The following is a 26,111-nucleotide window of genomic DNA, read 5'->3' as shown; positions in this document are numbered from 1 at the left end:
TTTCATGAATGTGTTGCCAAATAGATATACTATAAGCTTTGCATTGAAAACAAAGAGCATAGAACAGACAACAAACAATGGAAAATATATCAATATTTTAAAAATTTGCAAATTAATAATTCTTATCTTTAAAATAGTTGATACATATACATTCCTATTACATCTTACAATAAAAAAAACTTCACATTTATACATATTTATAGTACTGAGAATATGTTGTAGATTCAAGTGAATGGAGTAAAAATATATGTTCTGCCTTAGCCCGGCCATGAAGTACTCTTGAAAGACTAACAAGACAGGGCTATCTTTTCCTGGCCGTCCTTTACCGCGATGGAGTGCAGCGGGTCGTCCTCACTCCTCTCGTTCCGGCTGTTGTCTTCACTCACGTCCGCGTCTGTGTCATCGCTCATGATAAACTCCTCACTCTTGTGCTCCTCGTGATCACTGCTCTCGTCCATCCTCCTCCTCCTCCTCACCACCTCGTCATCACTCCTCACCCTCCGGCCACAACGCTCGTCCTTCACCTTCCCGTATACATCACATTCACTATCGCTTTTACTTTCTTGTTTCTCTTTCAGGATTTCTTTTCGCAATTTCCATACTGCATAATCCTCTAGCCCCTCCCCCTTCCCCTTCTCCCTCACGTAAGGATGGGGAGGGATGGTTGGGGACATGACTGTGTGTATTAATGACTTATTCAGTGCGTACACGGAGAGTTATACGCACATAGCAAGCACGTACACATCCCTTACGTACATACACACACACACGGTCGCTAAGAGAGGGTGTAAGTGCTTCTGTTACCACCACAAGCACAGTACTGAAGTGTGTGTGTGTGTGTGAGTGTGTGGGTGTGATAATGATTTTGCCGATAAATAGACAGTGACAGCTGCAGGCCATCCTCCCCCCTTCGATTTTCACCCCTTCTATAACCCCTTCTATAATTCCCTTCTATAATTCCCTTCTATAACCCCTTCTATAACTCTCTTCTATAATTCCCTTCTATAATTCCCTTCTATAACCCCTTCTATAACTCTCTTCTATAATTCCCTTCTATAACCCCTTCTATACACTCTTGAAATCGCATTTAGACCTCCATTACGTTATTTTTAGTGCGTTTTGAGGACCCGTATTCGTCTAGTGTTACCGATACATTTAAAAAACAAAAGAAAATGAATAAAAAACGAAATGACTTGTTTTGAAATTCCTCCTTCCCCCCTCCGATCATTCCTTCCATCCCTCCCTCTCTCTCTCCTTCTCTCCCTCGCATGTCAAGATAAAGATCAGCTCATAAGGGCGACGAGGCATGGGATGGAGGAGACGTTTTGACCCTTACCGTGTCCTCTGATTCTTATCGTACCACCTGACACCGATTATCGTACCTCACTCCCTCTCTTCCCTCCTTCGCTTCCTCTTCCTCTGTTTCTATATTGTTTTACTCTTCTTGTGTTGGTTTTCTGATTCTCTCTCTCTCTCTCTCTCTCTCTCTCTCTCTCTCTCTCTCTCTCTCTCTCTCTCTCTCTCTCTCTCTCTCTCTCTCCTTTCTTCCTTTTCTGGTTAATTATCTTTCTTTCTTACCTTATTTCCTTTCTTTCAACCATTAATTACTCTCTCTCTCTCTCTCTCTCTCTCTCTCTCTCTCTCTCTCTCTCTCTCTCTCTCTCTCTCTCTCTCTCTCTCTCTCTCTCTCTCTCACGACATTGCTATTCCTTTCCTTTCTTCGTTTATAGTTTCATCTTCCTTTTCCCCTTCCTTCCTCTCTCTCTCTCTCTCTCTCTCTCTCTCTCTCTCTCTCTCTCTCTCTCTCTCTCTCTCGCTAATGCATCACAATTTCAGCAGATTAGCCCCGCACGGCCAATCGTCGACGCGCCCTGTTTACCTTCGCCCTCCGCGGGACCATCCGGGAGGAAAACAAGTGAACAGCGATTACATTATAGAAAACGGGAGGTGGTTATTAGTTATCAGCGGTCCCTACTCCTCTCTCTCTCTCTCTCTCTCTCTCTCTCTCTCTGTGTGTGTCGCTTTCTCTTTCTCTTCTAAACACACAAACGATATATATTTTTTTCTTTTACTGTGTTTTCTACTTTTCTACACATAAACACCGATATATTTTCTTTTTTCAGCCTAATATTTCTTTTCTTTTAATTTTCCACACACAAACATCTTGATTTATATAACTTTCTCTCTCTTTTACTGTCCTTTTTTTACCCAACATCTTTCGCTTCTTTATTTTATTTTTGTTTTTCGGGTTTTCGTATTTTAATTCTTGTCTTTCGAACTTTTATCCTTTTTTTTTTTTAATTTTCCACACACAAACATCTTGACATATATAACTTTCTCTCTCTTTTACTGTCCTAATTTTTGCCAACATCTTTCGAATTTCTATAATTTTTGTCTTCTTTTTCTTCTATGGATCAAAGTGTTGCGGGGAAGGAAGGAAGGAAGGAAGGGGAGGAAGGAAGGAAGGGGAGGAAGGAAGGAAGGAAGGAAGGTAGATAGACAGAAGGGTAAGTCTAGGAAGAAAGAAAAGACAAGAAGGAGGGAAAAACGAAAGAGAGGAGAAGAATGAAAGAAAAATAAGACAGAAGGCAAGCAAGAAATAAAGGAAGAGAAGGAAAGGAAGACAGGAAAAAATAAAAAAAGGTAAGAATGAAAGAAAAATAACACAAAGAAAACAAGAATAAGAGAGAAGTAAAGAAAGACAGGAAAGATATACTTGTGTTTTGCCAGTAGTCCGTCACCTGCAACACAAAGAAAGGAAACTACTGCCTCAGCGCTCAACTCCGTCACTCCCTCACCTCTAATCTGTACATCTCGGGGTCGTCCATCGCGAGGGCGGGGGAGGACGCCAGGTGACCCACGGACAGGGGCGTGCTGGGGACACTCGGCGGGAAAAGGTCACGCCGCGTTGATGTCCTTCCTCCTCCAACTCCTGCGCCTCCTCCCGCCCCTCCCCCTACCCCTCCGCCTCTTGGGGTCAGGCCAGTATTGAGGGGAGTGCTCGTGGCCCCTCCAGGTCTGAAAGGAGGAGTGAGAAGGTAGTGTTTATGGGTGTGGTGTAGCTGCGCGTGGCCTTAGTGATCGTCTCTGTTACACTGGCTCTTGAGGTTGTGGAAGGATGCATGGTTTGGTGATTATGTGGTTTTGTTTTGCCTTTGAGATGTGTTAGATGATCAAGCTGTTAGATAGTCACTTTTTTAACATATATATCTGTATCTGTCTGTTTATCTATGTCTGTCAATCTCAGTCTATCTATAAGTCAAAATTAATCTATCTATCTATCTTAATGTTAGTCAATCAATCTATCAAACTATTTATTTATACACACATTATTTTATTTTATGTTTGCTTGCCTGCTTATTATTTTTTTTAAGGTGTACCTCCGTGTCTGTCTGTCTGTCTGCCTGTCTATCTATCGGTCTTTCTGTCTATCTGTCTCGTGTTGTTATGCTCGTTTCTGCTGTTTGTCTGTTAGTGTAATCGCCCAGCATAAAATAAAGATAAAAGAAACGATTAGACGTGAAGGTAAATACGGGAAAATTGTCGGAGTGATGTAAGAAAGAATACTAATGATGACAGTAGTAATGGTAGTAGTAGTAGTAGTAGTAGTAGTAGTAGTAGTAGTAGTAGTAGTAGTAGAAGAAGAAGAAGAAGAACAAGAAGAACAAAAAGAACAAGACGAAGAAGAAGAAAAAGAACAAAAAGAAGGAAGAAGAAGAAGAAGAAGAAAGAAGAAAGAAGAAGAAAGGAGTAAGAGAAGGAAAAGTAGTGAAAATATGAACACACACACACACACACACACACACAATCAATAAGGCGTGTCGCTATTTTCAACAACAAATTTAATCCCTCCGTTCTACCTTTCCCCTATTAACACAGTCACGGTCGAGGAGGGGGGGGGGGGGGGGCCGGAAGGATGGAAGGAAGGAAGGAGAGGAAGGTAGATAGACAGAAGGATAAGTCAAGGTAGAAAGAAAAGGCAAGAAAGAGGGAAAAAGAAAAAAGGAAAAAGAATGAAAGAAAAATAAGACAGAAGGCAAGCAAGAAATAAAGGAAGAGAAGGAAAGGAAGACAGGAAAGAAATAAAAGAAGGTAAGAAAGGAAGAAAGAAAGAAAAGAAAGAAGAATGAAGGGAAAATGGCACAAAGAAAGCAAGGATGAGAAGAAAGAAAAGATAAAAATAAAAAACAAAGAAAGAAAGGAAGGAAGGATGCAAGAAAGAGGGAAGGAGAGAAAAAAAAAATACAAGAAAAGAATGAACGCAAGGGTAGAAATAGGGAGGAATGGATAAACAAAGAAAGGAAGGAGGGGATGGTGGAAGGAGGAGGAGGAGGAGGAGGAGGAAGGAGGGAATAGAGGGAAGATTGAAAGGAGGAGAGAAAGGCTGATGCGTAATGTTCCTGCGTTATATTTGGAAAAAGGAGGAGGAGGAGGAGGAGGAGGAGGAGGAGGAAGGAAGGAAAACGAGCAGGCTTTTATAATGAATGGGATACTGCAATTCTCTCCCCTTCTTCCTCCTTCCTCTTCCTACTTTTTCTTACTTTTTTACGTAATTTCCCTTTTTACGTAATCTCTCTCTCTCTCTCTCTCTCTCTCTCTCTCTCTCTCTCTCTCTCTCTCTCTCTTCTTTATCTTCTTTCTTCTTTCTTTAACCCTTCTTTCTTATCCTCTTTCTTTCTCGCCCTCTCTCTCTCCATCTCCTCTTTAGCCTTCCCCTTCCTCTTCCTCTTCCTCTTACCATCCTACCATCCCTTCCCCTTTCTTTCTCTTCTTCCTTATTCTCTTTCTCTCTTCTTTCTTATACTCTTTCTTTTTACTGTCTCCGTCTCTTCTTTAGTTTTCCTCTTCCTCTTCCTCCTCCTGTATCCCTTCCCCTCCTCTTCACCTTTCCTTTCCCCCTCCCCCCACTCTCTCAGCTGTCACCCTTCACCCTGTAAGAACAAAACACACGCACCCTTCCCCTATCTTAATCACCCTTTTTTTAGTACAGAATCCCAGTGGCGGACTTTTCTGTTATTTATTCAGCAGCGGAAAGACTTGGAGGAGGGACACACACACACACACACACACACACACACAAACACACACACACACACACGCAGAGGACGCTATGCAATATTTCTTCGTTAACCAGTGAATGAAAGACGAAAACGAAGTAAAAAATCAATTCGCTATTTCGTCTTAAATGACCCAAAAACTTGACTTAACAACAACAACAACAACCTAACCAGTATTCCATCTCGCTCACACCAACGCAAGAATGTCGATTGGAAATGGAATTAACAGAATGAGTACAAGGTTATAATTATTACAGCACAATAAACACAACCTTACAAATATTGGTGATAGGAGACGTCTGGGAGATGCTTAGCCACCAGGTGATAGGCGAGAGGCAGGTAACGTTGGGGGAACTTTAACGATAGTATCCACTCAGATAGTCACCTTAACATGATGATGGTGATGATGAGGAAGAAGAGAGGAAGAAGAGCAACAACAAGACCACCACCATCACCGCCACCGCCACCACCCCTACCCCTACCACCCAACGCATCCACCATCACCGCCACCGCCACCGCCACCACCACCGCCACCGCCACCACCCCTACCCCTACCACCCAACGCATCCACCACCACCACCATCACTTCTACCACCACCTCCACCACCTCCATCCCAGTTGCTAAAATAAATTGTTAGTAATAGGGTTGTTTATTTATTTATTTATTATGTTATTTTATTTTGTTTTATTTTGTTTTGTGTTTTGTTTTGTCTTGTTTTGCTTTGTTTACTTTATTTTTTCTTTTCTTTTCCTTTTCTTTTCTTTCTCTGGATGTTTTCTTTTTCTTTTCTTTCTCTGGATGTTTTATTTTTCTTTTCATTGTCTTTTCTTTTCTTAGGATGTTTTCTTTTCTTTTCTCTGGGTGTTTTCTTTTTCTTCTTTCTTTTCTTTTCTCTGGATGTTTTCTTTTCTTTTCTTTTCTCTGGATGTTTTCTTTTCTTTTCTCAGGATGTTTTCTTTTTTCTTTTCTCAGGATGTTTTCTTTTCTCTTTTCTTTTTCTCAGGATGTTTTCTTTTTCTTTTCTTTCTTTTCTCAGGATGTTTTCTTTTCTTTCCTTTTCTTCTCTTTTCTCTTGATGTTTTCTTTTCTTTACCTTCTGTTGGTGTTGCTGGGTGTGGATGAGCCTCCTTCTCCCCAGAAGAGACTCACCCGTCACCCACCCTGCGGCCCCAGGGGCCGAAAGCTGGGTGACTTTATTTCTTTGCTACATGTTGTAATTTAATTTTATTTTCTCGATGTTTTAATTTTCTTTCTCTATCCTTTCTGGACGGTCTGGGTTAGCCTCCTTCTCCCCAGAGGAGATTCACCCGTCACCCACCCTGCGGCCCCAGGGGCCGAAAGCTGGATGACTTTTTATTTATTTCCATGATGTAATTTAATTTTATTATCTCGATGTTTTAATTTTCTTTCTCTATCCTTTCTTGATGGTCTGGGTTAGCCTCCTTCTCCCCAGAGGAGATTCACCCGTCATCCGCCCTGCGGCCCCAGGGGCCGAAAGGTGGATGATTGTTTATTTTCCTTTTCTTGTTGTTTCTATCATCCTTTCTGATGTTCCTGGTCTGAACGTTTTCCTTTTCTTGATGTTTCAAACATCCTTTCTGGTGTTCCTGGGTCTGGACGAGCCGCTTTCCTCCCAGAAGAGACTCGCCCATAATTTTGTGATGTTGGTTTGGGCCGAAAGGTGGATGAGTTTTTCTATTTTCCTTTTCTTGATGTTTCTATCATCCTTTCTGATGTTCCTGGGTCTGAACGAGCCGCTTTCCTCCCAGAAGAGACTCGCCCATAATTTTGTGATGTTGGTTTGGGCCGAAAGGTGGATGAGTTTTCTTATTTTCCATTTCCTTTTTCTGGTGTTCCTTCTTTTCATTTTCCTTTTTCTGTTCCTTTCTTTGCTTTCCTTCTCTTGGTGTTTTCATATCGACTCTTCCTGGTTTTGTATGTTGGAACGCGTGAGTCTCCTTCTCCCCAGAAAAGACCCGCCATACCAACATACAAGACGCTTTAAACAAAGCAAAACAAGACAATTTTTTTTGGATTTTTTTTTTATGGATTTTTTTGTTTTTTTTTTCGTTTTTTATCGTTGATGGCATGACACTTGCCTTGCTTAGGGGAATGGTGCCTCCCTAAGCGTCGAAACTTCAAATGAAACGTGTCATGAACGTGTCGTCTGGCTAGTAAGAGGTCAGGAACTGTCTTGCTGGAACTTCACGCCCCCCCAACCCCCGAACCCTCGGGATCTCCGACACGGAGGTGGACGCTCCGGGGGAGCCGAGGCGCCCTGCCGGAACCCTGAGCCCTGCGACGCTCGCCAGGAAGGCCTTGGGCCCCCTGACGCTCCCCAGCCCCGCGAGGCGAGGAGGGTGGATAGCAAGATGAACCTCTTAAAATTCCAGACGGGATTAAATCAAATCAATCGAAAATACAGGGAAGGCGCCGGAGACCGTTTTTGTTGGGGGTCAAGGATGGTAGGACGAAGGCCGAAGGAAGGTGACAGAGGGAAGGAAGGAATAAAGGGGGGAAGGTGACAGGACGAAGGAAGGAAGAAAGGAAGGAACGAGGGAAGGAAGGAAGGAAGGAAGGAAAGTGGTGGGACGAAAGAAGGAAGGCAGTTAACAGGGCGAGGGAAGGAGAATGAGCCGCCAAGATTCTGTCCGGGATTGGCGTGAATGGCGAGCCCCCGAAGTGACTGACTTGCCCGCGGCGACTATATAGTTTTGCTGCCTCGGCTTGTTCCGTCACTTTACTTCCCTGATTTGCTCACCACGGCCACTTTTATTTTCTGTTCTTTTACCTCCCTCATGTACTTGACATAGAATTTTACTAGTTACGAAATCAAATCACCACCACCACCACCACCACCACTACTATCACTACCACCACCACCACCACCACCACTACCGCCAACACCACCAATACCAACAACAAGAACGACAAGAAGAAGAAGAAGAAAAAGAAGAAGAAAAAAGAAGAACAACAAGAAGAACAACAAGAACAACAACTACAACCCTTCCACCCCTATCGCTACCACCACCACTAACCCCCCCCCCACCCCCAACCACCATCACGCGGACAAAAGCCTCCTCCAGCGCCTCCCCCTCGCCACTGCCGCCTCGATATTAGCAAACGTAATTTGTTGATTCAATAGCGCCCATCATTGCAGACTGCTTACCCGCGCCCTTTTTCCGCGCTTCAACAGAGGCTTCCTGACGCGCCCCGGACCAGGCTAAACGTTGGCTGTTTGCTGGGCAGGGAGGGAGAGGGAAGGGGAAGGAGAGGGAGAGCAGGAAGGGAGGGGACACAGAGAGAGAATGGAAAGTGTTAGGAGAGAGAGGAAAGAGATAATGAAAGGGAAAAAGAGACAGAGTGAAAGCAAGGAGATAGATAGAAATTGATAGATAGACAGACAGAGAGAGAGAGAAGGAAGGGAGGGAACACAGAGAGGGAATCGAGAGTATCAGGAGAGAGAAAAGAGAGAGAATGAAAAGGAAACAGGAGATAGAGTGAAGAATGGGAGACAGATAGAAATAGTTGTTGTCGGTGATGGTGGTAGTAACAGCGGTGGTAGTAGTTGTGGTTATGGTGGGGATGGTGTATGTTTTGCTCTTGGTGGTGGTGATGGTGGTGACAGTGTTATTATTTCTATACTTTTTGTTGTTCTGATGAGCCTTTTTCTTGTTGTTGTTAGTAGCGTTAATAAGTTCGGTGAAGAAGAGGGAGGAAGAAGAGGAGGAGAAGCAGGATGTTGAGGGAGTCTTGGTAGAGTGGAAAAGGAGGAGGAGAAGGAGGAGGAGGAGGAAGAGAAGGAGGAAGAGAAGAATGCTGTGGTAGTTTTGGTAGTGAAAGAGGAGGAGGAGGAGGAGGAGGAGGGGAGAAAGAGGGCGGCGGGAGAGGAGGAGGAGGGTAGGAGGGAGGGAAAGGGAGGGATGGGAGTAGGGGAAGCCAGGGGTGGAGGTAGGTGGTGGATACACGTCACAAATACGTCACGCCTCACCTGTTCGAATGTGTAAGTGGCTCACGCAGGTATTGCCATCACAGTCAAGAGTAAACGCCATAATTAACCGCATCTGGCATTGCACAATAGCGTCAAAAATTAGTGGAGTGTGTGAAACAATCTGTGCCAAAGCCCCGTGCTGATCCGAGTCTTCGTTTGAAAGATATTTGCGAAAAACGGTGTCATAGGGTCTGATATGGATAGTAGATGAGATGAGTAGAACAGGCTTGGCAGTCATGTTGTGAGTGCCAATACGATAGAACCATTAAAGAATAGGTTGGACATAGTGGATAGTTGACGAATAGTTGTGGATAGTGATGTTCGGTGGGGTTAGGTTTACAGGAGCTGTCTTATTCAGAACCGGCCCCTTGCAGAATCCTTATGTTCTTAAGTTCTTATATGAAAAAGAAGAACCTCCAGCTATTATGAGGAAACTGAACTGGTGAAGGAACGAAGGAATTTAGCGACGAGTAAAATCATAAACTAGACCAAAAGAAAAGGAAAAAGAACCCTCCCGCTACTGCTCGGAGCCCGGATCAGAAAAAGGAGCAGAGGAACGCGAGCAGCGACGTCCACGGCCCTAATGACACCTGGCCGGCCCTAGGTATTCGACCCTTCCTGATTACATAGGCGGTAAGTCGCTCTCTGCACGCCACCACCACCACCACCACCGCCGCCACCACCACCACCACCACTGCCTCTGCTATTACCATCATCTCCACCACCACCATCACCTCCACCATCATCACTACTGACTCTGCTATCACCATCTCTTCCACCATCACCTCCATCACGAAAACCACCATCACCTTCATCACCACCACCATAACCATCACCTCCATGATCATCACTTCCCCCCCCCCCACCATTACCACCACCACCACCACCACCACCTACATCGTTTCCACTACTTCTTCCACCACCTCCACCAAGGCTACCTACGTCATCACCACTACCACTATCATCACCATCACCACTACCACCATCTCTGTTGCCACCTACATCACCATCCACAAATTTGATTATATATAACTTTTTTCCCAACCATTCCTTTTTTGAGAGAGAGAGAGAGAGAGAGAGAGAGAGAGAGAGAGAGAGAGAGAGAGAGAGAGAGAGAGAGTTATTGTCCAGTCATTCAATATCCACACGCGATAAATCTTTAAACACACACACACACACACACACACACACACACACACACACACACACACACACACACAAAGACCATGACAATGCAAGAGAAAAGAAACAAAGACAAAACAGGAGAAAAAGGGAAGAATAGATAAATTAAGGGAGATGAGAAACAACCCTTATGAAAACCTTTAATTTGAGGCTCTACTAAACTCCCTTCCTCGTTTTCTTCCTTCCTCCCTTCCTCTATCTTTCCTTCTTTCCTTCCTCCCTTCCTTTATCTTCGTTTCCTTCCTTCCTTTATCTTCCCTTCTTTCTTTCCTCCCTCCCTTTATCTTCCTTTCCTTCCTTTCTTCTTTCCTTTTTTCATGTATTCAATCATTTATTCATTCATTTTCATTCACTTTCTCTTTCTCTTTTCCTTTCTATCTATCTATCTATCTATCTATCTATCTATCTATCTACCTAGTTATCAATCTATCTATCTATTAATCTATCTATCTTTTCTTTTCCTTTCTTCCTTCAATCTATCTATCTATTTATCTATCTATCTTTTCTTTTCCTTTCTTCCTTTTTTGTTTCCTACCTTCCTTTATTCGTTTCGTCATCCCAACTTCCTTTATACTTCCCTTGCTTCTTTTTATATTGTCTTTCTGTCTGTTTGTCTATCTTTCTGTGTCTGTTTGCCTGTCTGTATGTCTACCTTTCTGTCTGTCTGTTTGACTATCTTCCTGTCTGTCTGTCTGTTTGCCTATCTTCCTGTCTCTGTCTGTCTGTCTATCTTTCTGTCTGTCTGTTTGCCTATCTTCCTGTCTGTCTGTCTCTCAAATTACATCCTTCATCATCATCCTTCCCTTCACTCCATCACTCTTACCTGTCTTCATTACCTTCACGCTTTTCATCCTGATTTTACTCCCATCTCCCTTCCCTCGTTACCTGCCCTTGTGTCAATCTTCTTTCCTCCCTCCCTCTCTCCTAATTTCTCTATCGTCCATCTTCTTGTATTCCTTTCCCTCCTTTCCCTTCATTATCTGCTGTTCATCTTTACTTCCTTGATGTTCTTCTCTCTCTCTCTCTCTCTCTCTCTCTCTCTCTCTCTCTCTCTCTCTCTCTCTCTCTCTCTCTCTCTCTCTCTCTCTCTCTCTCTCTCTCTCTTCTTTACTTTCTTTCACCAATATTCATCTCCTTTACTTCTTTCCTGCCTTTCTTCCCTCTCTCCCTTTCTTCTTTTTCTATTGTTTATCTTTATTTTCTTCCTGCCTGCCTCTCTTCTTCTCTTTCTCACTCCCTCCTTTCCCTCTTTCCCTAATGTTCATCTTTGTTTCCTTCCTGCCCTTCTTCCCTCCCTCCCTCATTTTTCTTCCTTCCCTACTGTTCATCTTCTTTACTTACTGCCTTTCTTCTCTCCCTCACTCTATTCTTTATCGTTCATCTTCTTTGCTTCCTTCCTTCCTTTCTTCCACCCTCCTCTCATTCCTTCCTTAATGTTCATCTTTATTTCCTTCCTGCCTGTCTTTCTTTCCTCTTTCCTTCCCTTCATCTTCCTTCCTTCCTTCCTTCCTTCCTCCTCTCATTCTTTCCTTAATGTTTATCTTTACTTCCTTCCTGCCTGTCTTTCTTTCCTCTTTCCTTCCCTTCATCTTCCTTCCTTCCTTCCTTCCTTCCTACCCTGACCCTTCGCTTCCTGATTACACCTGAGGTCTGCCTAATTAGTGACCACCCCCGGGCTTCCTCAGAAGGCCACACACACACACACACACACACACACACACACACACACACACACACACACACACACACACAAGGACGAGTCTCTCACAATAAGGTACACGGAACTCTCAAATTATGAAAGAAAAGAAAGATAAAGAGGAAGAAGAGATAGAGAAAAAAAGTGGAAGGGAAATAAGGAAAATAGAACTGTCAATTTACAAGGGAAAATAAAGATACAGAAGAAAGAAAAAGAGAAAGAGTGCAAGAGAAATAAGGTAATACAACTTTCAAATTACGAAGGAAAGTAGAGAAAAAGAGAAAAAAGTGCAAGAGAAATAAGGTAATACAACTTTCAAATTACGAAGGAAAGTAGAGAAAAAGAGAAAAAAGTGCAAGAGAAATAAGGTAATACAACTCAAATTACGAAGGAAAGTAGAGAAAAAGACGGAGAAAAAGTGCAAGAGAAATCGATATAAAATACTCTAAATTACTAATGAAAATAAAGAAAAAGATGAGAGAAAAAAAAAAAAGACCGAGAAACTGGAAGATACAAGAAAAAAGTACTAGGAAAATAAAGTAGACGAAACTTTCATATTACGAAGGAAAATAGCGAAAAAAAGTGATAGGGTAAGACTGCCAGGTAAGAGAGTGATGACTGATGACTTACCTGCGCGGGGGCGGCGAGGGGGGCAGGTAGGAGGTGTGGTGGGTGTGGTGGGGGGCGCGGCGCACGTCGGTGAGGGACCTGGCTCTGGGCGGGTGGTGGAAAGACTCATCCCTCTCGCTCTCCTCACCCGTCAGGTCCCCGCGGCTCAGGCTACGCCAAGGGGACTCTCTGCCGCCACGGGCACTCCCAGGGTCACGCTCCAAGGAGTGGTGTCTGCGGGAGGGGGGGGGGGTGAGGCTGGTGGTAGTGGCGGGAGTTGGTGAAGGTGATGATTGTGGTGATGGTGGTGTTGGGATTGGTGTAGCGGTGATGGTTGTGATGTTAGGTGTTGAGGTGGTGGTTGTGAAAGTATTGGTAGTAGTAGTAGTAGTAGTAGTAGTGGTTGTAGTGTTAGTTTTGGTTATATTGCTGTTGTACTGTTGGTTATAAATGTAGTAGTAATTAATGTTGTTTTTAAGCCTATTATTGTTGTTGTTGATGATGTTGTTGTTATTACTGCTGCTGGACAGGACTAAATTAATACCAATGCTAATTAATGACAACGAGAAGCACCCCATCCCTTAAGCAGCCCCTCTCACCTGCCGCCCTACTCACCTGGCGGAGTCTGTGGAGGCGGCGCGTCGTCCCCGGGCGGCGGCGGAGGCGGGGCGCGGGGAGGGTCCTAGGTTGTGGGTGAGGAGGGAGCGCAGGCGGCTGGACACGGCCTCGCCCTCCCGCACCAGCAGCTCCAGGTCACTGTCATGCCGCCGAACGCTCCCACTCAGGCGCTGCGGGGGAAGGGGGATCATGAGGAGGGGGAGGAGGTGGAGGGGATTCATGAGGAGGAGGAGGAGGAGGGGACTGATGATGATGAGGAGGAGGAGAAGTAAGGGTCATGAGGACGAGGAGGAGGAGGAGGAGAAGTAAGGGACGAGGAGATTCATGAGGAAGAGGAGGGGATTCATGAGGAGGAGGAGGAGGAGAAGTAATAGTAGTAAGGGGAGGAGAAAAAAAGTGGAAGAAAAAAATACAGAGAGCGAGGAGGAGGGGATTCATGAGGAGGAGGAGGAGGAGGAGGAGGAGGAGGAGGAGAAGTAATAGTAGGAGGAGGAGGAGGAGAAAATAGAGGAAGAAAAAATACAAAAAGGAGAAGTGAAGAAAAAGAGGAAAAAGAAAATAAGGAATGAATGAATGAAGGAAGGAAGGAGGATGAAGAGAAGGAGTACGAGAAAAAGGGAAGAGAAGAGGGTGGAGGAGGAGGAGGAGAAGGAAGATGAGGAGGAAGAGGAATAGAGGTGAAGGGGTGGAGATAGGAATATGATGGGAGGAGAAGGGGTTGCATGTAGTTGTAATAGCAGTAGTAGTAGTAGTAGTAGTGGTGGTAGTAGTAGTAGTAGTAGTAATAGTAGTAGTAGTAGTAGTAGTAAAACTCATAACAATAATAATAATAATAATAATAATAATAATAATAATAATAATAATAATAATGATGATGATGATAATGATGATAATAATAATAATCACAATAACAATTACAACAAATAATAATGGAGAACAAGACGAAGACACGCGATATTATTTTCTCTACCTCTCCTATTCTCCCTCCCTCCCTCCCTCCCAAGATCACGTGAGAAAGGAAGAAAGGGAGGGGGATGGAGGGAGGGAGAAGATGGAAGCAGGAAGAGAGGGAGGGAGAGGGGAAGATAGAAGGGAGGGAGGGAGGGAGGGAGAGATCAAGGGGTGGTGGGGGGGGTCCATTAATGGGCTTTTTAGGGGGGTGACAGTTGTGTTCGTGAAGGAAGGGGGCGAGGGGCTGATTAAAAGAGAGAGAGAGAGAGAGAGAGAGAGAGAGAGAGAGAGAGAGAGAGAAAAAAAAACACGTCAACCATTACTAATATTACCACTACCTCTAAGCTTCCTCCTCCTCCTCCTCCTGCTACTACTACTACTACTACTACTACTAATACTACTACTATTACTACTACCTCTACTACTGACGAAGCTACGTGACTTACTAGATTCAATCAATACCTAAATGCTATCTATAAAAAATTGCATCCAAAGAAAAAAGACTGAATCCTTTACATATCTAACTAAACCTCTTCGCTCCTACTAAAGTTTCCAATCCTTTACTAACACGAGAACACCCAAACTAAAAAACAAAACAAAACAAAAAAAAAAAAAAAAAAAAAAACACTTAAACAGGATTCAACACCTTATACAATCCTCTATACAGACCTAACCCTCCTTTCACTCGTACTAAAGAGATTCCAATACTTTAAAAACACGAGAATACCCAAGCTAACAACAAAAGAGAACATAAAAACAGGATTCAACACCTTATACACCTACAGAAGGAATCCAGTCTTTCGAAGTATAAGAGGTTCGAATCCGCCTATGTATAAACGCCAGAATATCCACTCCAAAAGTCCCCCTTCGCTAATTCCTGACCTAAAAGAGTGTTGGCATGTAAATGGAATGCGAATATAACCTCAGGGCCTTGACAGAGGGAGGAAAATTGCAAGGCATGACACGCTCGCCGCTGCCACGACATTCAAGCTCTAAACTGTGCACGACTAACTCCCTTTTTTCACTCCTTCCTCCACGGCCACGACTCTGTAATACTGGAGGAGGAGGAGGAGGAAGAGGAGGAGGAAAAAAATAAAGAAAGTAGAAGGAGAAGGAAGGAAAAAGGAAAAGAAAACAAAGAAGAAGGAAGGAAGGAAGGAGGAAGAGAAGGAAGAGGAGAACAGGAGGAAGATGAAAATAAAGAAAGGAAGAGAAGAAAATGACGAGGTAAAAGGAGAAGAAAGAGGGTGGTGGAGGAGGAGGAGGAGGAGAAGAAAAAGAGGAAAAAGAAAATAAAGAAAGTAGAACGAGAAGGAAAAAGGAAGAGAAGAAGAAAACAGAGAAAGTAGAAGAAGGAAGGAAGGAGGAGGAAGCGAAGGAGGAGGAGAACAGGGGGAAAATGAAGCTAAAGAAAGGAAGAGAAGAAAATGACGAGGTGAAAGGAGAGGAAAGAGGGTGATGATTAGGAGTAAAAGCGGGAAAAGAAAGTGGAGTAGGTGAAGAAAGAGAAAATGAAAAATGGAGAAGAAAAGTAAAGGAAAACGAGAATGACGAGGAGGAGAGGGAGGAGTAGAGGGAGGAGGAGAGAGACGAAGAGGAGGAGGAGGTCAGGGGGGTAGGGAGGAGGGGGGCAATAAACTACTCGACCTCAGTGATGTTTGTAAATAAAGGCGACACTGAGTTCATGAGAGGCGGTTTTAAGCATATCAAGACGCGGATTATCCTTGACGAGCATTCCTTGTTTACACTGGGCCTGAGACGCCACAAGGGCACAGCGACGAGCCTTGTGATCATGTAAGGAAGGTTCTGTTATGGTATCACTGCCGCCTACAGCATTACAAAGGTTTTCACGAGCACCTCTGTATAGCGTAGAGGGTATGATGCATTGTTTCCTATCTATCTGCCTTTCTTCCTTCATTGCTGCCTTCCTTCCTTCCTGCCTTCCTTCTCACCTTCCTTCCCTCCCTCCCTTTCTTCCTTTCTTCGTTCTTTCTCACCTTCCTTCCTTCTTTCCTTCCCTTCCTCCCTTCCTTCCTTTCTTCCTGCCTTCCTTCTCACCTTCCTTCCTTCTTTCCTTCCCTCCCTCCCTTTCTTCCTTTCTTCGTTCTTTCTCACCTTCCTTCCTTCTTTCCTTCCCTCCCTCCCTTCCTTCCTTTCTTCCTGCCTTCCTTCTCACTTTCCTTTCTTCTTTCCTTCCTTCCCTCCCTTCCTTCCTTTCTTCCTGCCTTCCTTCTCACTTTCCTTCCCTCCCTTTCTTCCTTTCTTCCTTCCTTCTCACCTTCCTTCCTACTTTCCTTCCATCCATCCCTCCCTTCCTTCCTTCCTTCCTTCCCTCCTTCCTTTCTCTACTTCCTTCCTTTTCACTTTTTTTTTATTCTTCTCTTTATTTCAATGGCAGTCTCTTTTATCTCTTTCATATCTATGTCTGTTCATCGAGGGGACTGTTTGGGTCTGTATCAGTATTTCTTCCTTGATGCCCTTTCATGGATCTCAGTAATAATAATAATAATAATAATAATAATAATAATAATAATAATAATAATAATAATAATAATAATAATAATAATAATAATAATAATAATAATAATAATGAGAAAATATTCCTGTACTATTTTATTGACTATTGCATTCCTTTAACATCGGAAGACAGGAGAATATTCAAGCGCCTCGGGCCTTAACAGCGAAAGAAATTATAGAAAATATTACTGATGATTAACAGTACTACGAATTGCTTTATTACTTAACCTCAAAGGAGAGAAACCAATCACGTCACCAATAACTTTGATTCTTCACACCTAAAGAAAGTAAGTAAAATATCAATGACTGCACAAAACCTCAACATCAAAAGAAGGGAAATAAACAACGACATTACTGACTACATCGATTGTTCACAGCCAAAGAAGTATGTAAAGAATTAATGACTGAAATAACTCAACACCGGAAGAGAGGAAATTACTAACGCGATTACTGGCTACTCGTACTTCGATTCTCAACCACAAAAGAAAGGAAGTAAAATATAAATGACTGCACGAAGCCTTATCATCAGAGGAAGGTCAATTAACAAGGGCATTACTGACTACTCGTGCTCCGATTTTCAGCTACAAAAGAAAGTAAAATATAAATGACTCAGTAAAGGAAAGGAAAGAGTAAGGAAGGGAATGGAAGGAAAGGAAAGGAAAGGGAAGGGAAGAGAAGGGAATGGAATGAAAGGAAAGGGAATGGAAGGGAAGGGAAGGGAAGGGAAGGAAAGGGAAGGGAAGGAAAGGGCAGGGCAGGGCAGGGCAGGGAAGGGAAGGGAAGGGAAGGGAAGGGAAGGGAAGGGAATGAAAGGAAAGGAAAGGAAAGGGAAGGAAAGGAAAGGAAAGGAAAGGGAAGGAAAGGAAAGGAAAGGAAAGGAAAGGGAAGGGAAGGGAAGGGAAGGGAAGGAAAAGCAATGAAAACAAAGGAGAATAAATGAGAAGAAAAAAAAGAAAGTCAATTAACAACGGCATTACTGACTACTCGTACTTGTATTCTCAACCTCAAAAGACAGGCAAGGATTCACGCATTCAGAGGGCAGGAGGCGACACTGGCACACCCTCGCGGCCGTAGCGGTAACCAGCGGCGGCATTCGTCCCCTGATTGCCTCGTTCCCTCAGTATTAGCGTCCGGCAACGTTCACTACAAATTAAAAGATGCACACGCCACGCCCCCCGGCACCCCACGCCCACCAATCACGGGCATTACTCCTCAAACGACCGCCAATCACACACGTTCTGGGAGTGCGAGGGGCGGGGCGACACATCAAGTTAAGCAATGATGTCGAATGAGAGAGAATGAGAGTGACATGCCTATTGAAAAAAGTATATAAAAAAGGTATACCAATTATCATCACGTATTTGAGTTCACCATTGCGTTGATATGTAATTAGATCTTCAGACTTGATATGTAATTACATCTTCAGACTCATCCTTTCGTAATAAAATAAGCGAATACATCAAAGAAAACGGGCTTCATTGGTGTATTACAAAGGACAACTGCGGTAATTTTCACGTTTTCGCTGTAATTTCGCGTAACGTCGCCCATCGCTTTCGTAATAGGCGATCAAATGGCTTCGTCGGCGGCCAGGTGTGCGTGAGGATGGGGCCAATTTGCAGGTAAGGTTAATTGTGGCTGTATGGGACCAAAAAAAAAAGGTTAATTAATTGAGGTAATATGGAGGAATTAGCATGGCAGATCACGTGTGTGTGTGTGTGTGTGTGTGTGTGTGTGTGTGTGTGTGTGTGTGTTAGAGAGAGAGAGAGAGAGAGAGAGAGAGAGAGAGAGAGAGAGATCTACAAAAACCTAAACAAACAAAAAATCAACACAGAAAGGAAACAAACAGATAAAAAAACAAACCACACAAACACACAACCGTCCCCCCCCACACACACAACCACCCTCCCCGCCCCCCCCCAACCCCCATACAACCCCCCCCCCCCACTCACGTCATACAGGTGCACAAACTCCTGAAGGTGCGCTGGCCGGCGGGAGATACGGTACAGAGGTGACGTTGTGCCCATCGCTACGCCGCCTCACGCCCTCCCTCGCTCCCCCTCTCCCTCTCTCCCTCTCTCTACATCTCCCTTCCACTCTTGCTCTCTCCCTTAAGGCGGCGAAAAGAAAGAAAGGAAGTAAAGAAAAGGTGACTACAAAACTGCAAGTAATGAAGAACAAATTATAAGACCGAGGAAAGATTGATGAAGATGATAACAACAGAGAATGAAGATGATAACAGAGGAGGAGGAATAAAGAGTAAAGGAAAGGAAAGAGTAAGGAAGGGAATGGAAGGAAAGGGAAGGAAGGAAAGGCAATGAAAACAAGGGAGAGTAAATGAGGAAAAAAAAAGATAAGGAAAGAAAACAAGAAGGAAATGGAATGAAAACAAAAGGAAAGGAAAGGAAGGGAAAGGAAGGGAAAAAAGAAAACTGGAAGAGGGTTAAAAAATGGAGGTGAGTGATAATAAAAACAAACACAATATAAATAATTCCAAAAATAATATGACTAACAAAAAACAGCCTCGGAAAAGGAGAGTAAAAAAAAAAAAGAAAAAAAAAAGAAAAAAAAATATACTCGAAAAGGAAAAAAAAAGTGAGAATGAAAACAAACAAACACAAAGAAGAAAACAAAACAAAACCAACAAAAATAACTCAAAATAAAGGGGGCTAATAACACAAGGGAGCCTGAATATAAACGTTTAAATGACGAGAATTAGAAAACGTAAATCGTGGAATAACAAACTCAGGACAAACTCAAGTAATAAAAGAAACACGAAGCAACACAAATATGACAACACAACACGACCCAAAGGAGGAATGCAAATAACTGGAAGGGAATTTAGGTTAGTTAAGAAAAAAAAAGTTAAAAATAAGATAATAACAGAGCTTGAGGTTGTCCGAGGAGCAACACAAGATTCGCAACACACACACACACACACACACACACACACACACACACACACACACACACACACACACACACAATACAGACACAACACACCACACTCAACTCCACGACGTCGCAACACAAAAAATCAACGTAGAAAACAAATGACGAACAAACGGTACTGCACAACACACTGATATACTCGCAATACAGATAGACAACACCAAACCACAACACAACACACAGAAACACACTATAGGGGACGACACAACACAAACTCAATAACATGAATAGCAACACAAAACACGGAACACAAACAAACAGCAAAACACAAACACAAGCACACGTAAACACACAAACACAAGATGACGCAACACAACACTTAGAAACACACGGATGCACCAACTCAAAACAAGCACACAAACAACACAAACAACAATAAAAATGAAGACTTACAGAAGAAATAAAGCAAAATCAAACTAAAAAACAACGTGTGAGAGAGAGAGAGAGAGAGAGAGAGAGAGAGAGAGGGAACAAGTATAAGACAACAGAGGCGGAGACAGAGACACGGAGCACGAGAAAGAGCGAGAGAAAGTGAGAGAGTGAGTGAGAGAGAGTGAGCGAGTGAGTGAGAGAGAGACTATCACTCACGCAGAGCACAGTTGCAACCTGCGGAGAGAACAGGTCGGAGGGAACTGACCGTCACACACACACACACACACACACACACACACACACACACACACACACACACAGGCACACACACATGAGCTGGCGGATGTACGATAACTACCCTCAAAGCTTCTATTAATATACGAATTATTCCTTCAAACTAAAAATAATTGAGAGAAATATTAAGTTTGTTGATTGTTTTATTTGTCTTCCCGCTGTTGGAGAGAGTATCGGTTTTGATTATCGGGAAATGTAGTTGGAAAGCGGAAATAGATGAATCGATCGGGTCTGGGAGAGGAGGAGAATGGAGTGACGTAAAAGGGAAGGGAATCAGCTGCCCTCCTTCCCGCCTGGATCCTGAACCCTTAGCATCGAATCCTCCATGCACGAAAAAAATAAATCATCGATGAAAAATATATATCATTAACGAGACTGAATTATTAATAGATTGGGGACCCTTTTATATGTCTTCTGCTTTATTGTTGTATTTACAGTTATTACTGAGCCGCCATACAAAAGGAAAACTATATGTAATTATTAATAAGAAGCAAAATATATCGACTACAAATACTACATCTTATCCTGCTCTTTTTTCTTCTTGTTTTATTAATGCAGAAAATACTCTTAAATGAATAGGAATGAAGAATGTTATCGTAGTCGTTTTCTTTTACCTTATATTATGTTTTTGTTAATCTTGCCAAACCTCCATATACGAAAAAAAAATAATAGTAGACAAAATAAATACGTATAACTGGCGATACTGAAATATTTATAGATTTGAAAACTATTTTCTAGTCTGCTGCTTCATCCGAAAAGTATTGACGCTATAAATATTTGTCAAGCTAATTTAGAGTAAACTATATCCATCTTACACGTGTAGACACTACCTATGGAGTGGCGGGAGGGACGGGGGGGGGGGGGTCAGGGGGGTTTCAAAAGCCTCGAGGTATGACTAAAGAAAAGGAATTTGTGGATACCAATTTTATTTTTCATTCACTTTTTGGAGGCAAAAGAGAAATCAAAACTGAAAAATTGATGAGGAATATAAAGGAGGCGGTGTGATCAAGTGCACCCTCCTCCCTTCCCTTGAAAAGCTACCGTACCTATGTGTATAGCTATTAGTATCTTCAGGTACGTGCGTTTTGACATAACACTATATATTTTCACAAAGGATATCATCGTGTACTCTCTCTCTCTCTCTCTCTCTCTCTCTCTCTCTCTCTCTCTCTCTCTCTCTCTCTGTGTACGAAAATAGAATAGCCCTATCAATGCAGGCCATACCCCTCCCCCTGCATAATACCCTCCTCCCCTTGCATGACCCCTCACCCCTCCTCTGCATGATCGCCCCCCCCCCCCCCCCCTGCCCTGGCTCACGCGGAGGCAGACTCAGTGTGTTTGGTGAGCCATTTCCGCATAATGGTGACCTGACCTCTCACACGCCTCCACAACTGACCTTGGGGGACGTGGGGGACGTGGGGGGACTCGTTTTTCTCGTTTTATTGAGGGACACACTGATTTATTTATTTCAGTTTTTATTATTTATTTGTATTTACTTGCATGTTTTGGAGGGAAGACTCGTTTTTTTTTTCTCGCTTTATTGACGAAGGATACACTGAACTATTTTTTTCTTATTCAGTTATTTTTCTTCTTTAATTATTTTTTTTCTTATTTCATGTTTTCACTTGAACGTATAGGAGGAAAGACTCGGTTTTTTTTTTCGTTTTATCGACGGACGCACTAAACTATTTCTTTCATATTTAATTATTTATGGGTATTCCCTGGAGCGTATTGATTTGTGACAAGGCTTTGGCACCTCTCTGGCACCTCTGTTGGGTCAGCACGTTACGGCCATTTCTCAAGTCTCTTTTTGCCTTTAATCCGACTCATCTTACCATAAAAGAGGAAGGAAAAATAGCAATCACACAGAAGTTATTTTAATCTCATTCCCTCTGTCATTCAACGGCCTTTTTTTTTTTATCTTTTATCTTTAGCTTTTGGTCATTATAAAAAGAAAGTAAGGGAAAAAATAGGTAAAATCACGCTGTAGTTATTTCAATCTCCTTTCTTTGTTATGTTATGTTACGGTCATTTCTTTTTTATCTCCTCTTTATTGAACAGGAAGTAGAGAAACGGAATAGAAAGGGGAAAAGAAAAAAAAGTAGAAAAAAAGGAAAATGGGAAGAAGAAAGTAGAGGAACGAAAAGGAAAAGGAAGAAGAAAGAGGATGATAAAATAAGAGAAAGAAAGTAGAGAAAAAAAGGAGAATGCGAAGAAGAAAGAAGTAGAGGGAACGGAAAGGAAAATGGAAGAAGAAAGAGGATGAGAAAAGAAGAGAAAGAAAGAAGAGAAAAAAAGGAGAATGCGAAGAAGAAAGAAGTAGAGGGAACGGAAAGGAAAATGGAAGAAGAGGTTGAGAAAAGAAAGGAGAAAGAAGTTGAAATAGAGAAACGAAAAAAAAAAAGAAAACGTACAATCTTCGAGTACATTTATTTTAATCTAATTCCGTTTGCTCACGTTATGGCCATTTTTTTTCTCTCTAGCCTTTCGTCGTTAAAACAAAAGTGAGGAAAGAAAAGGTACATTCACACAGCAGAGTTAATTCTATCCAATCCTATTTCCATCTATTTCCAGGCAACGATTTTAGGATTACGCCGCTCATCCCATTTTCTGAGTCACTGGGTCCGACCTTTTCCTTTTCCGGCACCTTTACACGCAAGTTCAGTAAGGGAAAGAAATCATTACGTATCTCAAAGCAAAACTATATAAGACAAACACACCACTGGACCATTAAGTAAGGTAGTAAAGTGAGGGGCAGTAGTAAGGTTAGCTACGTGTGGGCTCGGTAGTAATCTCCGTACTTAAAAATTTAGGTAAGGCCTCCTCCTCCTCCTCCTCCTCCTTCGATCTTCCTTCTCTTTCCCGTTTTGTTTTTCTACTTCAACTTTCTCCTTTCTTTTCCCAACCTATTTCTTCTTCCCTTTTCCTTTTCGTTCCCTCTACTTCTTTCTTATTCCCTTTTCCAGTTCGTTTTTCTACTTCTTTCTTCTCCATATTTTCCTTTTTTCTCTACTTTTTTTTCTTCTCCCCTTTCTAATCCGTTTCTCTACTTCCTGTTCTGCATTTCAAGGAAGCGGCAAAGAGGTTTAGGATACGGAGATTCCTGAGAAGCCTAAGAGATGATTATAGGTTCGGGAGACAGAGACAGGCACAGCGGCACACCTGGCTCTTTATCTGTATTTACCTGTCCCACCTGTGCCGGGATCCATACCTCCCCTTAATGGACAAGACTCGTGCGGAAGATTAATTATGATGTACTGGACGTGTAATATATAAGCTTCTCTGTCCCTCCTCTTCCTCCTCCTCCTTCTTCTCCTTCTTCGTTCTTTCTCTCTCCCCTTTCGTTTCTCTACTTTTTCCTCTTCCCTTTCTCAATTCATTCCTCTAGTTCTTTTTCCTTCCCTTTCTTCTTTCTTTCCTTTCCCTTTTCGCCTCTCTACTTCCCCTGTTCCCCCTCGTCTGTCTGTCAATTTCTCTTCCCTCCCCTCATTTCTTTTCCCTACCCCTTCTCTCTCTCTCTCTCTCTCTCTCTCTCTCTCTCTCTCTCTCTCTCTCTCTCTCTCTCTCTCTCTCTCTCTCTCTCTCTCTCTCTCTCACTTCCTTTTTGCTTCCTCCTCCTTCCCTTTCCCTCTTCTCGTCTCATTATTCTTTTTTCTCCTTCCCATTTCCCTTTCATCCATACCTTCCCCTTTCCCTTTCCCTTCCCCTTTTTACGTACCCATATTTATCTTCCTTTACCTCCCTATCATTCTTTCATTAGTCTAACCTCCTCCATCATCTTTCTTTACCTCTCCTTTATCAACTTTTCCTTCTTGCACTGTTTTCCTTTCTCCTACTTCCTTCTTCTTTATTTTCTCTTAGTTCCTTATTCGCAATCTTCTTTTTTCCTTGTCATCGCGTGTTTCTTTATTCCTCCTCCTCTTCTTCGAAACCTCTAAATATCTTTTATTCTTTATATTCTTTTTTTCCTAATACTCCCCTTTCCATTCTGACTTTCTAAATCCTATCCACCTATTCCTTCTTCCTTCTTTGTTCTTTCTTCCTCCCTGTCAAACTTTTCCTCCTCCTATTTTCTCTTCCTTCCTGTCAAACTATTCTTTCTATTTTCTCTTCCTTCCTGTCAAACTTTTCCTCCTCCTATTTTCTCTTCCTTCCTGTCAAACTATCCTTCCTATTTTCTCTTCCTTCCTGTCAAACTATTCTTCCTATTTTCTCTTCTTTCCTGTCAAACTATTCTTCCTATTTTCTCTTTCTTCCTGTCAAACTATTTTTCCTATTTTCTCTTTCTTCCTGTCAAACTATTCTTCCTATTTTCTCTTCCTTCCTGTCAAACTATTTTTCCTATTTTCTCTTCTTTCCTGTCAAACTATTCTTCCTATTTTCTCTTCCTTCCTGTCAAACTATTTTTCCTATTTTCTCTTTCTTCCTGTCAAACTATTCTTCCTATTTTCTCTTCCTCCCTGTCAAACTATTCTTCCTATTTTCTCTTCCTTCCTGTCAAACTATTCTTCCTATTTTCTCTTCCTTCCTGTCAAACTATTCTTCCTATTTTCTCTTCCTTCCTGTCAAACTATTCTTCCTATTTTCTCTTCCTTCCTGTCAAACTATTCTTCCTATTTTCTCTTCCTTCCTGTCAAACTATTCTTCCTATTTTCTCTTCCTTCCTGTCAAACTTTTCCTCCTCCTATTTTCTCTTCCTTCCTGTCAAACTATTCTTCATATTTTCTCTTCCTTCCTGTCAAACTATTTTTCATTCTTTCTTCTCTTTCGTGTCAAACTATTCTTCCCTTGTTAGGCATTTTTAATTTTTCCACTTTTTTTATCTTTTCACTCTTCTTCGTAAGTTTTCATCCATTTGTCTCTCTTTCTTCTCTTTTCCTTCTTTTCAAACTATTCTTCCCTTGTAACGCATTTATAGATCCTACCCTTTTTTTTCTCTTTTCACTCCTCTTCATAAGCCTTTTCCCTCTTCCTTCACTCTTGTTCCCTCCTCCTTTCTTCTTTCTTCCTTCTTGTTAATCTATTCTTCCCTTGTAACGCATTTATAGATCCAACCATTTTTTTTCTCATTTCACTCCTCTTCATAAGCCTTCTCCCTCTTCCTTCACTCTTATCCCCTCCTCCTTTCTTCTTTCTTCCTTCTTGTTAATCTATTTTTCCCTTGTAACGCATTTTCAGTTCCCTTTTTTCTCTTTTCACTCTCCAACGTAAGCCTTCCTCCTCCTCCTCCTGCTTCCCCCTGTCCCCTGTCACTTTTCTTCTCTTCCTTCCTCTCAAACTACTTTCCTTTCACTCCTCTTCTACGTAAGCCTTCCTCCACCTCCTGCTTCCCCTGTCACCTTTGTTTAGTTCCCAAGTCCCCGTCACCCTGCCAGACCAGTGCGTCCTACGAGTAAATAAATGGATAAATAAATAAGAAAGATGAAAGTTCAAATAAAATCGATGGAACCAGGGAGGGGAGAGACAGACGCACACGCACACGCAGACACACACACACACATACACACAGAGACACACATATGAATAACGGCTTGCGTGTGAGATTACCTGCATGTGCTACACCTCCAAAAAATAATAATAATAATAATAATAATAATAATAATAATAATAATAATAATAATAATAATAATAATAATAATAATAGCTGAGGCCTGGTCAGATTGGGGATATGAACGAAGAATAATAAGGAGGAGGGAGAAGAAAATTATTTATCGCCACTGTTTTCAGAAGTGACGTGACAATGGGAAGGTAAAGAGAAAGGAAATAAGAAGGTACTGAAGGAGGAGGAGGAGGAGGAGGAATATTGCGTTCACTCTGTCTATTTATCTACCTGGCTATCAATCTATCTATCTACCTTTCTGTCCATAAATCTGT

At 42.4% G+C, this 26,111-nt stretch overlaps 1 protein-coding gene across 9 annotated transcripts in view; it reads right to left on the bottom strand.

The window, feature by feature from the left end:
- Positions 1-26,111, bottom strand: part of LOC126980346 (rootletin-like) — a 130,623-nt gene that overhangs the window by 67,730 nt on the left and 36,782 nt on the right. For 7 of the 9 annotated variants that reach the window (XM_050830108.1, XM_050830109.1, XM_050830110.1 and 4 more), the window contains 3 exons: positions 13,152-13,324; positions 12,558-12,770; positions 2,799-3,018 (listed from right to left, as the gene is read on the bottom strand). In XM_050830108.1, the coding sequence (XP_050686065.1) occupies positions 2,799-3,018; positions 12,558-12,770; positions 13,152-13,324 (606 nt within the window). Of the gene's footprint in view, positions 1-326; positions 474-2,798; positions 3,019-12,557; positions 12,771-13,151; positions 13,325-18,571; positions 18,874-26,111 lie in introns of those variants that run through there. The other 2 variants (XM_050830107.1, XM_050830111.1) reach the window with 2 other exon arrangements.

This window comes from Eriocheir sinensis, chromosome 44 (genome assembly GCF_024679095.1).
Source record: "Eriocheir sinensis breed Jianghai 21 chromosome 44, ASM2467909v1, whole genome shotgun sequence".
NCBI lineage: Eukaryota > Metazoa > Arthropoda > Malacostraca > Decapoda > Varunidae > Eriocheir > Eriocheir sinensis.
Note: the sequence above shows the minus strand (reverse complement) of the source record. Positions and strands in the feature narration are given on the sequence as shown.